This window comes from Tetrao urogallus, assembly GCF_951394365.1.
Source record: "Tetrao urogallus genome assembly, chromosome: 18".
Taxonomy (NCBI): Eukaryota; Metazoa; Chordata; class Aves; order Galliformes; family Phasianidae; genus Tetrao; species Tetrao urogallus.
This window is the reverse complement of record NC_136831.1, coordinates 315825-328221: the sequence shown is the minus strand read 5'-3', so window position 1 is coordinate 328221 and position 12397 is coordinate 315825. Positions and strand designations below refer to the sequence as shown.

Here is a 12397-nt window from a genome sequence, read left to right as displayed (position 1 = left end):
TTTCATCCCAGGTGTATCACTGTGCCTGGCAGGAACTTGATTACCAGGGCTTTCCCATAAGCTAGATAAGAAGTGCTGTTACAGTTTCAGAGACATGCTTTCACCTCACTGCCCGGGTACCAGCCCTCTGCACTGTGCTATCCAACAGGATGTCACTTGCCTCCAACGCAGCAAGCTCCTCCAGTACAGCTTGCATGGGCTTGCAAAGCTACCTAGCAGTGACTCAGTGCAAGTGGTAAAGCACCACACTCGTACAGCATTGGGACCGCTGGCCCAGGCAGTGCTGATCACACATTGCCCTACACTTTTGCTCTATGTTCACAGTCAAGAGGACAGATTTCAGTCTTCTGTTGAAAATAATCTATCTTGGCTGAGATACTGTCTCCAAAGGCCATCACCTCTCATGTTCCAGCTCACTTTCCAGCACTGGAATCTCTTCACTTTTGCTTCCGCAGACATGCAAACACAGCCAAAGTGCTGCTGCAGTCTCAGGAATCATCACTTTCCATTTTTCATAAACCAGAAGTTGATCTTGTTTGAACAGACACATGTTTTAGGCAGAGAAGCAGTATTTCGTCACAGCTTAGGCAACACCCCGAGCACTGTGCCACAAGAAATGAGCAGTTCAGTGTAAGCTACCTATTCTGTGCTGGCCCGGAGAAACTGTAGGCCAAATTTGGATTCTGTTTTCACCAGCTTATATCCCAAAAATTTGGGTAAATAGTTGGGATTTTTGCAACATTTATTTATGTCAGTCTCAATTTGGCTTTGGTGGGGGAAGACTGTTAAAACTGAACTATCCTCCAGGTCTCAGGACTTGACACTATGAAGAGCTACCTTTCTTTCACTCACAACGGAATTAATGCACAAAATACCCCTCCGTCCTTTGTCTTTCGTTAAGCTGAGCACCGCTGAGGCCAGTCGGCAGGGGGCGCTGCCCAAACCCACCTGCTCCAGAAGCCTCCTCTACTCCCCACCACCAAACGCTCCTTGCTTCCACGCTCTGCATCTTCAGGTGCCCTGCGGCCCCCGGCTCAAGAAAATTAGGAGCCATCAGCACGATTGTGGCTACCAGCTCTACAACAGTATGAGAACCTTCATGCCTTATTTATTTATAATGGAAAGCAGTTGACTAAAAATAAATAAATAAACAAAATGAACAATGGCAACAAAAGCTGCATCCCGTTGATTTTCTCAGTGTCCCCCAGTTTCTGTTCTATTACAGGAGCTGGCATGACCAGCTCCAGTGCCCTCGTGCACTTGTACCAAAGGATCTCTGAAACAATGTCATTTTAAGTCAGCCAGTGCTTCCTCTGCAATCACCTGCCTGTTGCATATGCGTGGGAAGAGGACTGCCTTCACTTCATTTTAAACCATAGCGTGTGAATCAGCATCCCAGTTAAGCATACATCAGATTAAATACATTTTCAAACGTTTTTTTCTCAGATAAAAAGAAACACTGTTACTCTCAGACTTTCTTTAAAGCTCTTTTTACTTTTAGGTCCAGCACAACAATTATGTCTTTGATTATCATGTACGATTTGGGTCAAGTAACTGCTTCAGGCTTCTTTGCAGAAAGCAGAGGGACATGCTGAACTACACTGCTGCATTATTTACACAATGCGCATGTTGCACTTGGACTGGGAGCATTTGCCACATGATGAAAACACTCTTCTGTTAGCTCAAAAGTTTATAAAACTGCATCATTTCTAAACTTGTAATTCAAATGTTTTTGTCTGAAAACCAGACATCAAAAAATGACTGATGTAAGGAACAGGATACTGGCGAAAGAAGCAGCTGCCAGAGATCTGCAGTTTGTTCAGCAAAGTGCTGAGGGCATTCTTTCTGCATCCAAAAATATGAGTGGCCATACATATATGCCCTGATGACTGTGCGATTCAGAGTCACTCGGTTATTTTTTTTCTTAAATTAGACTTTCAGCAATCAAAGGAGGAAAAAAATAAGCATGTTTTGACCTTTCATCCCACCTTCTCTTTAAACTTTGAGAATTGCTTTGAAAATTCCAAAGAAAACTCTACATGTTCATTACAAGAGGTAAGAGGAGTGTTAACCACATTGCTGCAGAGATTGGTCTAACGAAAAGCAGCAGCTATTTAATAGCACACCCCAAGAATCGGGACAGGAAGAGAACAAGAGCATATCCAACTATAATGAGCAGGTACAACAAAATAGGAAACTACTAATTTCAGCATTCATCAAAAGTAATCCCCCTGTTCAGATCACAGCACCGAGGTTAATAAGGATACAGCTTGTCAAGAATTCAGTTTGAATGGAATACAGAAGGTGACTTTAAGACAAGCACACTTCCATCAGTCCAGTCATCCAAGCAGAGCTCATTCTGCTTTTTCAAAGGCTCTCTGGACACCTGAGCCATCCAGCAGTGTGGGAATGAAGCACGAGCAGGGCTGCCCCTTTCACAGAATCACAGAACGGCCCAGGTTGGAAAGGACCTCAAGGATGATGAATCACCAACCCCTCTGCCACATGCAGGGCCACCAAACTTCACATTTAGGATCAGACCAGGCTGCCCTGGGCCCCATCCAATGGCCTTGAACACCTCCAGGGATGGACGGGGCATCCGCAGCCTCTCTGGGCAGCTGTTCCAGCACCTCACCACTCTCATAGCAAAGAACTTCCCCCTGACATCCAACCTAAATCTTCCCTCCCTCAACTTAACACCATTTACCCTTATCCTGCTGTTATCTACTCTTCCAAAGAGTTGATTTCCCTCCTGTTCATAGGCTCCCTTTAGGTGCTGGCAGGCTGTCTCACTGTGGTCGCACGACCTTCACGCCCCGTCCGCAGCCCTGCCGCACACCGCACAGTGACGCCTTTCTTGGCACCTCACCAGCACAGCGGTAACGCTGACGCGTTTAATGGCAGTTGGTGAAAAGCTTCGGAGGTCTGACCCACCCTCCGGCAACAAATCCCAGCAATTTACCAGTTTCCTCCTCTAAATAAAGGTCACCAGATGGCGCGGCGTCTCTCTGACGGTTCTGCTCTTTCTCCTTCAAGCTTTCCATTTTCTGTCCGGGGAAGCAGAGCGGAGCCCATCCTCACCTGCTGGCCCGTGGTTCAAACCCAGAGACGCGGTCACGCCGGAGCACGGCGCTGCCAGCTCCCCTCGGAGCCACCGACCCTCACCCCGCAGCCCCGCTTGGGGCTCAGAGCTCCCATCGCTCAGCTGGAGCCCAGCCTCGCGCAGCGCCGTGCCGCTTTTAAGCACCGTTCTGACTTCGCGCACAGGTTTACAGGCACCGTCGTCGGCACCCGACAAAACACCGGTGCTGACGGCAGCCCCGCGCTCTGCTGGAGCGCCTTCCCGGCGCCAGAAGCTGCCGCTCCTGCCCGCGGTCACGAGGCGCGGCTCAGCAGCCGTCGGCTGCCGGCTCCGCAGGGCTGCGCTCCCCCCGTGCTCCCCTCCCCCCCCAGCACCTCTCCTCCAGATCTGGGAAACGCGTCAATAAAGGTTACGGTACACGCGCACAGGTGCATAGATACACACTGATCGCGTACATGAATTTTTCGCTCCTTCAACGTGCTCCGAGGAGCTGCCGCACCGAGCTAAAGGCGCCTCAACCGCCTCCTGCCGCCTTCCACGCCCCTCGGCCCGGCCGCACAGCGCGCCTGGGCACTGCGCGGCCCCACAAGGCCACGGAACGCAGCGCGCGGCCGCCGTTTCCAGGGGACGCCGTTCCGAGGGGCGCCGTTTCCAGGGGACGCCGCGCCGCGCCGCACTGTGGAAGCGCCAAGATGGCGGTGCGCGGGCCTTGGGTACTGCGGTTCCTCACCGCCCGCTTCTCGCAGCGCGCCGCCGCCGGCACCGAGTTCCGCAGCGCCTACAGCTTGGACAAGTTGTACCCGCCGCGGGACGGCGGCACCGCCAGCGACCCGGCGAGTGGGACCGGGGTCGCGAGCGGGTGGGATTGGGCTCAGCTGGGCCCTGGGGCGCAGCGCGGCCTCGGCGCGGTCACCCTGCGGCAGACAGGGCCAGGCCCGAGGCGCCCGTGAGGCTGCCCCGCCGCCTCGCTCACCGCCTAACGCTACTTCCCCTCCCCTTCCCTCGTGTTTTCCAGGAGGAGGCCAGGCCAGCGGCCCTCAACATCCCCATGGGTGAGTGTCACGGCTCAGCAGAACTGACCCCCAGCGTTTGTGGCCCGTGAAGGCGCGTGGCACGACAGCACAGAGCCAGCACCGTGCTGTGGGCTCCGTGTGCTTTAAGAGCAGATCGCCCACTTTTGCTGTCCTCTTGATGAATAGCAAATATTTAGAAAATGTAATTTAAATTGATTGACTCTAGAAAAGTCAGCGCTCAGTTTGAGCTGAAAGCACCGACAGCAGGCTTCTCTCAGTCTCACGTGCAGCATTTTGGGACATCGCTTACCCCTGTTCCCCACCACAAAGCTAAGGGCAGCACGGTGCTGTTCTTCTCTTCCAGACCGACTGACTGTATCCTACAGCCGGAGCAGCGGCCCTGGTGGGCAGAATGTTAACAAAGGTATGAAAGGGGTTCTCGGACTTAAGGAAAAGTCCCAGTCAGCATCCAAGCCTGAAAGCTGTTTCTCTGTGCTCTACGGTAAAATATGAGCCTGAAATTAAAAGAGCACCTTTGTACTGTCTAATGTGACTTTTTCATTATTACTTACATTTTAACATTTTACATTTTAACAACTCCTTAGTCTTTGCAATGCCTGAGACAAGTGCTAGCAGTCATTCTCCCAGAAGCATTCTTACTGTGTCACAGGAAACATCACTTCTGTAATCTGTTTTCACTGAGCATGCAGTAAGCCAACTGGATTCTTCAGCTTTCTATGCAGTAAACTGTTTGCTTAACTCAAATAAGGAAACAAAAAATATTTCCTCTTCTGCCGGGTAGGTATTGGCTAATAATTGCAGTAAATTTTATAACGTGTAGAAGTGCAAATACCATAAAATTGTCTTTTAGAATAGTATGCAAAAAAAAAAAGTAGCAAGAAATAAATTGTGATCCTTCAGGAAATTTACACTGATATCAGAATATGTTCAAAGTCAGCAGTGAACAGACTGAACTGCCTCATAAAACCCAGGAACGCCATCTATTGCATTGAAAAGGTCCTGTTTTTCCTCCCAGTGAATACCAAGGCAGAAGTCAGGTTCCACCTGGCATCAGCAGACTGGATCCCAGAAGCTGTAAGAGAAAAAATGGCATCAGTGGTAACTACCCTCTCCCCTACAACACTTCACAGTTCCAGCAAAAATTTGACAAGTCGAACAAAGTTTCAGTGATCACAACATGCTTTTCCCTCCTCAGCACAGAAATAAGATAAACCGAGCTGGTGAGCTGATTGTGACCTCCGAAGAGAGTCGTTACCAGATGAGGAACCTGGCGATTTGCTTAGAAAAAATCAGAGTCATGGTCACAGAAGCTACTGAGAAGCCCAAGGTGGTGTCTAAGGAGACTGCACAGCAACTCATAGCCAGGTACCATTGTTGAGATTGCCTTTATTTGCACTCTTCACTGGGGAGGGAAAATAAAAGAGATACGATTTACTGTCATTTCTAGAAGCAACTTGATAAAGACAACAGTAGGATCTTCTGGTTAAAATAGCCCATCAGGGACAAAAAATTATCTTCTCAGGAAACATTTAAATGTGATTTAATGGCAGATATTCAGAGTTGTTCTTTAAAAAACTAAACAAAACCAAGAATGGGGGATGTCCAGTGCCTGTGGACATTTGTCAACTCTTAGCTGAGCATTTATTGGAGGGTTTGTTGCTTTTTTGTGTGTGCACTAAAGAATCTTTTCATTGTGTTTTAGGGTAGAAAAAATGAACCGTGAACGATTAAGACAGAAAAGGATACACTCAAGTATAAAACAGAGCAGGAAGGCAGATTTTGACTGAGAGCAGAGGTGGAAGTCTTTCGTGTACTGCCTTTATAAGGAAATGTTGTTGGCAACAGTAGATGATACTAAACTGATCTGATAAAGTCTGTCTAAAAATGCAAATAAAAAACATATTTATAATCTGCTGACCTCTTGTGCTTCGTCCAGTCCTCTGTATCTTTCTAAGAGCTCCCTCTGCTGCTGAACGTACAAGCAGCAATAGATTGGGTGGGAAAGAAAGAGTAAAAGCTTTGTGTCTTCAAATACAAATAGCAATTCACCATTTCAAGCAATTTACTCAGATTTTAGTTAGCTGACTTTTTTTTTTCCTACCAACTAAGAAAAACGTGTTGAATTAGCCTAAAGCCACGGCAGGAGGTTGGCAGGAGGGAATTGCGCTCTTTTCAGCACTTAAAGACAAAAACCATCCTCTTAAGTGCAGGGGTGTTCTGGTCCTTGAAGCACAGCTTCATGAAGCCTCAGACTAAGCAGCTTTAAGAGCTGTGACCGGTACCGAACTGAGCAGCACGAGCAGCACGGTGCCCCCGGTGCCCGCGGTGCGGTGGCAGCACACGAGGTCTGGCTGTTCTGCCGTGTGGGGCGGGGACTCATAAAGGCACTGAAATCATGCATTTTTTTGTCACTTTGCAGGGCCCCAGTGGCCTAATGGATAAGGCACTGGCCTTCTAAGTCAGGGATTGTGGGTTCGAGTCCCACCTGGGGTGAGCAGGGGTGCTGTACTCTTTTAGGCAAGGAGGGAAATCTCTGCCCTGGCCCTGAGGTTCGCAGCTCTGAACGCAGTTCAGGACGCTGCCTCCGTCCCATCTCTATGCACAACCTGCCAAGAAACAGGAGCAAACAAAACACAAATTCTTTCCTCCAGCCCTTGCAGGAACCCAGGGAGGAAACGCGATCATTTACGATCATTTCCGCTGCCTCAGCGACACAGAACGTCGTTGCACACGACAGGATTTTGGAGGAGGCGGACCGCTAACTTTAAACAATCTCAGACCATGGTGGTGCACGGGGGGAACCCCGGAGCGACCGCGATGGAAAAGAAGACACCGAACTGCTGCTGCGCACCGGCAGTACGCGGGAGGGGAAAAGATCCACCCCAGATGGGACTCGAACCCACAATCCCTGGCTTAGGAGGCCAGTGCCTTATCCATTAGGCCACTGGGGCTGCGCATGAGCATCCTCCGGTGCTCCTAGTTAACTCTCTGCTGGCCGGGCGGACGCTGTGCCCACGACACCAGCACGCCGTTCAAAGGCTCCGCGCCTCCTCTCGAGCAGCGCGGCTCTGCTCCTGGTAACAGCACGGGAGCTGCTGCGAATCGCACAGGCGGAGGTGTGAGAATCGACGAGACCGCAGCGAGAACGGGGCCAGCAAATACCAGAGCCCCCCGCACTGAGCCCGCAGGTTAAAAAAAAAAAAATAGGCCAAAAGGAAAGGGAAGAGAAAGGCACAGAAGCGGTGCGGCCTCACGGTGTCCGTCCTGCCCCAGGGCCAGAACGGACAAAGCGGCAGGGTTCGTAGGCCGAGTCTCAGACGGAGTAAAAGCCCGGTTCCGCCCACCCTCGTCACAGCGTTTCTTGCCGGCCTAAGAGAAAACAACACCAACCCCACCACGCACCTGAGCAGCCCCAGCTTTTTAGCGGAATCGGCCACAGCTGGGAGCGGAGCTTCCGGGGGCACCGCCTACCCCAAAACCAGGCCTCTGCGCTCATTGGCGGCCGCTCCTCTCCTCCCGGCAGCCAGCGCCGCAGGGATACCTTCAGCTGAAATCAAACGATTAAGTGATTTAAAACAACCACGAAGGGACTCGAACCCTCAATCTTCTGATCCGAAGTCAGACGCCTTATCCATTAGGCCACGTGGTCTCCTCGCCCTCAATTTTGGGAACAGTAACAGACACCGACGGCCCCCAATGGTTACACGCCCCCCAGCGCGCACAGACGTACATCAAATCCCATTCCCTGCCCCCAGGAATCACCGTGGTCCTCCCAGGCGAACGCTGGTGACAGCAGGAAGCGGCAGGAGGTCCCCACGGGACATCATAGCACCCGCCCCGCCCCCCGTGTGCGGCTGCACGGCACAGGAGTCCCACGGGCGGTACGCGATGTTCTCTGTGGCTGTTCAAACCGTGCTTCTGAGGACGGCAGAAACCCAGCACACAAATGCAATCCGAAATCTGGGGCACACGAGCGCGGGCGCTCTGATCCCCGCGGCCACGCAGCTCGACTTCAGCCAGCGTGGAATCGAGGGCGGGGCGCGCCGGGTGCCGGGGGGGGGGCAGCGCCCACAGACGTGCGCCGCGGTCCGCGTGGCCTCTCGTGCAGCACGCCGGACTGCAGGGAGGGATTCGAATCCACCGTTAGGGAATCAGTCACCGCAGAATTCCTGTGCTTATCTTTCCCGGAGCTGTTTTATTCCCTCTGCGCACCCCAATCCGCGCCCACCGGCTGGTAGCGCGGCTCCTGGGAGCGGCACACGCGCGGTCTCCTCCTGCCAGAAGCTCGGCCCACAGGTGGTGAGGGAGAGAAAGACCAGAAGCTGTTCGATCTGATAGCACCGGAGCGGGACCGTCGCTGAGGCAGTTCCCCAAAGTGTGCAGTGAGCCAACCAGGGCCATGGAGATCCCAGCGTGACTGCAGCCGCAACACCTGCAGGGCATTGCCTGCAGCGCAGCGCGGGGTCGATACGGGCCAAAATGGCTCTGCTTTCCAGGCAGCTGAGTCATTTCCTCCCGCACCTAACAGGGAGAAATAACTTGGAAAGAAACTTCACTTTAGGTTTCACTGGTGTGATATCACCCTGACCACAACTGCCTTTTACAGTCCATTAACTGTAGGAAAAAAGACTCTCGAGCAGCTTTTTAATGCAACAAAACGGAGAGGCATGGTCCTACAAGCATTTATGCGCAGGGCTGTGGTCCCAGGGCACCGCGGCTCAACAGAGTGCCCTCACTGAGCAGCTCCGCACAGAGATGTGGTTTCTGGCGGAGGAGTGAAACCTCCTTCCCATCAGTGCTGGCCCTGTCCTGCTCTGGGAAGCGTGCTGGACAGATGTGTCCATCATCTGCTGATGGCGGCGGGGCCTGAAGGCGCGGCACAGAGCCGTGCCGGGGGCTGAGAAAGGCTGTGCCCCGGAGGGCGGTGGGCACGGCAGGGCAGCCGGAGCTGAGGGAGCGCTGGGACTCCGCTGAGGGGTGGGGGTGGGGTGGTGCAGTGTAGGGTTGGACTCAGTGATCCTCAAGGGTTTCTCCCAACTCGAGATATTCTGAGACTCTTCCATTAACGCAGCCCTCGCTGCCCCGAGCCCCACCGTTCCTTCCCTTCCGCGAACCCTGCAGACGGTGCTCACCGATGCATCGGTGTTACAGAGTTGTGTTACTCTGAGCTCAGTCCTTAATTCTCCCATTGCATTCAGATCTTTAATTAATTTCCTGTCCCACGGGGGTGCGAAATTCCTTCTCACCGTACCCTCCCACCCCGCGCCGTCTGTATCAGCACGCACTGACACGGGGAGAAAGCAATGAAAAAAATAATCGAGAAAAGGGTGGTTTGCTCACCCCAGATGGGACTCGAACCCACAATCCCTGGCTTAGGAGGCCAGTGCCTTATCCATTAGGCCACTGGGGCTGCGCGGGATGCGCGCTCCCGCTCGTGGGAACGGCCCCAAACGCAGCGGAGTTCGGACTGCGCCCGCGGGGAGACGGAACGGACACGGGACGGACGGACGGACACGGGGACACGGGGACACGCGCGGCTCCCGGCCGTGCAGCAGGATAACCCTGCAGGCGTCGAAAAGAAAAAGGGAAAAGAAAAAGGGAAAATCCCGGCGGAGCAGGTCTTATAGGAGGGAACCAAACCCGGGCACGCGTGCTCCTTCCCCTTCTCTGGGCGGGTGGGAAGAGGGAGCGGCTGGAAAAGTAGGAGCACCCTATGCGACCACGAAGGGACTCGAACCCTCAATCTTCTGATCCGAAGTCAGACGCCTTATCCATTAGGCCACGCGGTCACGGCTCTGCAGCCCCTCCAGCTGTCCGCCCGCTGCCTTCCGGCCGCCGCTGGGCGCGAATCGGCCGCCGGGAGCGCGGGGGGCCGCGGTGGGACGAGCGCCTGGGGATGGGGCGCTCGTACATCGCACAGCCGCACCGTCAGTCAAGCGTGGGCCTCGGTGTCCGCTTCGGCTCCCGTCACCTTGCGAGTGCCGCATGGGTCTGCGCGTCCATCCGTCTCCCTCAGCTCTGGGCTACTCTTCCTTCTGCCATAGTCGCAGTGCAGGGGCTGCCAGCCGGGTTCTGGTCTCTAAGGAGAAGCCCTGCGCTCAGAGGGCACTGCTCTCAGACGTCGGGATGTGCAGAGCAGCACGAGGCCAGGAAGGATCCATAGGTCACGCCTTGCGAGCTGGGGAAGGTCTGGGAGTCCCATGATGAAGAGTGATGGAGGAGATCGGGCAAACCAAGAGCAGAGGAACCCAGAAAAAGCAAATGAGACAAAGCTGTTTTCACTGCACGGGGGACTGAAGGCCAGGCACCCCAAGGTGAGCTGCAGGAGGAGAGATGTGCAGTGGAGCCCAGGGCCATGCTGCTGCAGCAGAATGCTGGATACCAAAAGCTGACAGAGCAGCAGAACAGATTCGGTCCCAGCCCACTCCCACCTCACAGCTGCTGGGAGGCCTAGGGCACTTCTGGAGGGCATCACCTCCAGCACTGCTCCTGTCCCAGTGATGCTGCCCACATCAGTTCCTGCACCAACACATGGCTCACCCCAACCCTTTCTGTTTGGTTCAAACCCTACTGTATGGCCCATATTTTCCCTCCTCCTGTCCCACACAACTGGAGGTGCTCAGGTACCATCTGCAATATCCCAGGGAAATGGGATTTTCCAAGAACACAATAAATGGAGCTGTTCCCCTACACTCAAAGTGTCACTCAGTGCACCTGAAGGCATCATTGGAGCTACAGCAGGAACACAGGCAGAGAGAGGATGGCCGAAGGAAGGGCAGAGGGAGAGATAAAGTAAACATCTCTGAGACTTTAATCTTAACAGTGAGGAGTTGGAGCAGCACCTCAGGAGGACAGAGTGTCAACTAGAAGGCAGAAACAACATCAGTGATTCCACAAAGTGCTCAGCACTTAGGGAACAGGGAGAGCAGCCTCTCTGCCCCCCAGAGCTAATTTTCCTATTCTGTTTTAGTGGTGTTGCATTGGTCCTGCAAATGAGACAAGATTTGCTGTTGAGTGGCTCTGGCTCCCAGCCTCTCCTTTATGGATATGAGCCCTTTCTTCTCTTTCCCTCAAATTGTTGGATTTAATGCTCTTCTTTTTCCTTTACCACAACTAAAGACCACTCCCAAGAGCCCACTGAGTGCGTCAATCCATTAGCAAAGTCTTCCTTCCAATGCAAATACAGAGTCTAGCTCCTGTTTACAAAACACCAATCCCTCATTAGTACATATCAAATCAACTTCTGCATAACAAATGACGTGTTTTGGAACCGCTGGTAAGGTACCCGGTACCATCTGCCTCTTTATTTGGAAGCAGGAGAAGATGCAGCGAGCATTTATAGCTCTGCTCACACTTTCTCTTGGGACAGGTAAGTTCAAGAGGACTGGAAAAGCTTTGAGGAGCTCTGCTCTCATCTGTGCAAGAAGGGATCAATGATGTTTTCCGTACCTACACCCCATACCCTTCATTTCATACATGTCTCTTTCACAGGTTGAGATCTCTCCTGATCCTTTTCTAATTGAAGTGTATATTTTTGCCATTAGGAGCTGCTCCCAGGTATATCTGCACCTACTATGATGTCATTGAGTACCTGAACATCTCCTCTCACAGCAAGCTGCACACGCACATACTGCCAAAGACTCACTGGAAGGAGCCTATGGAAGTGATGATGGATTTTATGCTGATAGCAATTCTGTCTGTGGTAAGGATGCACAAATGTTGACAAGTCTTTATAACAGAAATCTGTGCCATTGTTAGATTGAGATCTGATCTTTCTGCAAGGCAGGACTGGGCCAGCAAGACCTGGGTGTTCCAGCTGCTTCCACTTCAGCTTTTTGCTGCTTGAAAGCATTTTTTTTTGTTAAGGCTTGGAGGACTTTTGAACAACTCAGCCTGTCCTCCCAAGCTCAGTTTCCACAGTCTGTGCCATCCATGGCAGAAGCAGTGGCGGAAAGCCCCAGAGCTCTGCACAGGGTACAGCTGAGAAAATCAATTAAATACCTTCCATTTTGTTTCCCTAGGCTGAAAAGCTCCAGACCGTCACTTTTTATTTCGTGTTGAGCTTGGTAGGTTCCGTAAGACCATTTCTCTCCCGTGCCACCCAGCAACATGGCTGGGTCCGAGCCCAGCACTCACCTTTCCCCTTTGCCTCCTTACCCAGGAGTGGACAAACACTTTTGCCACCTGGGACCCACGGGATTTCTGTAACATTTCTAAAATTGTTCTGCCCATGGATTCATTCTGGTCACCCCCAATCTTCATTTTGGAAAGGTAGGCTCTC

At 52.5% G+C, this 12397-nt stretch overlaps 1 protein-coding gene across 1 annotated transcript; it reads left to right on the top strand.

The window, feature by feature from the left end:
* Positions 1-3774: 3774 nt before the first annotated feature.
* Positions 3775-5903, top strand: MRPL58 (mitochondrial ribosomal protein L58; the record flags this gene model as incomplete). The annotated part of the gene is made up of 6 exons (XM_079544237.1): positions 3775-3930; positions 4098-4134; positions 4460-4519; positions 5132-5214; positions 5312-5481; positions 5819-5903. 6 exons carry the CDS (start codon positions 3775-3777, stop codon positions 5901-5903), a joined length of 591 nt encoding a protein of 196 aa, XP_079400363.1.
* Between the last annotated feature and the right edge of the window lie 6494 nt (positions 5904-12397).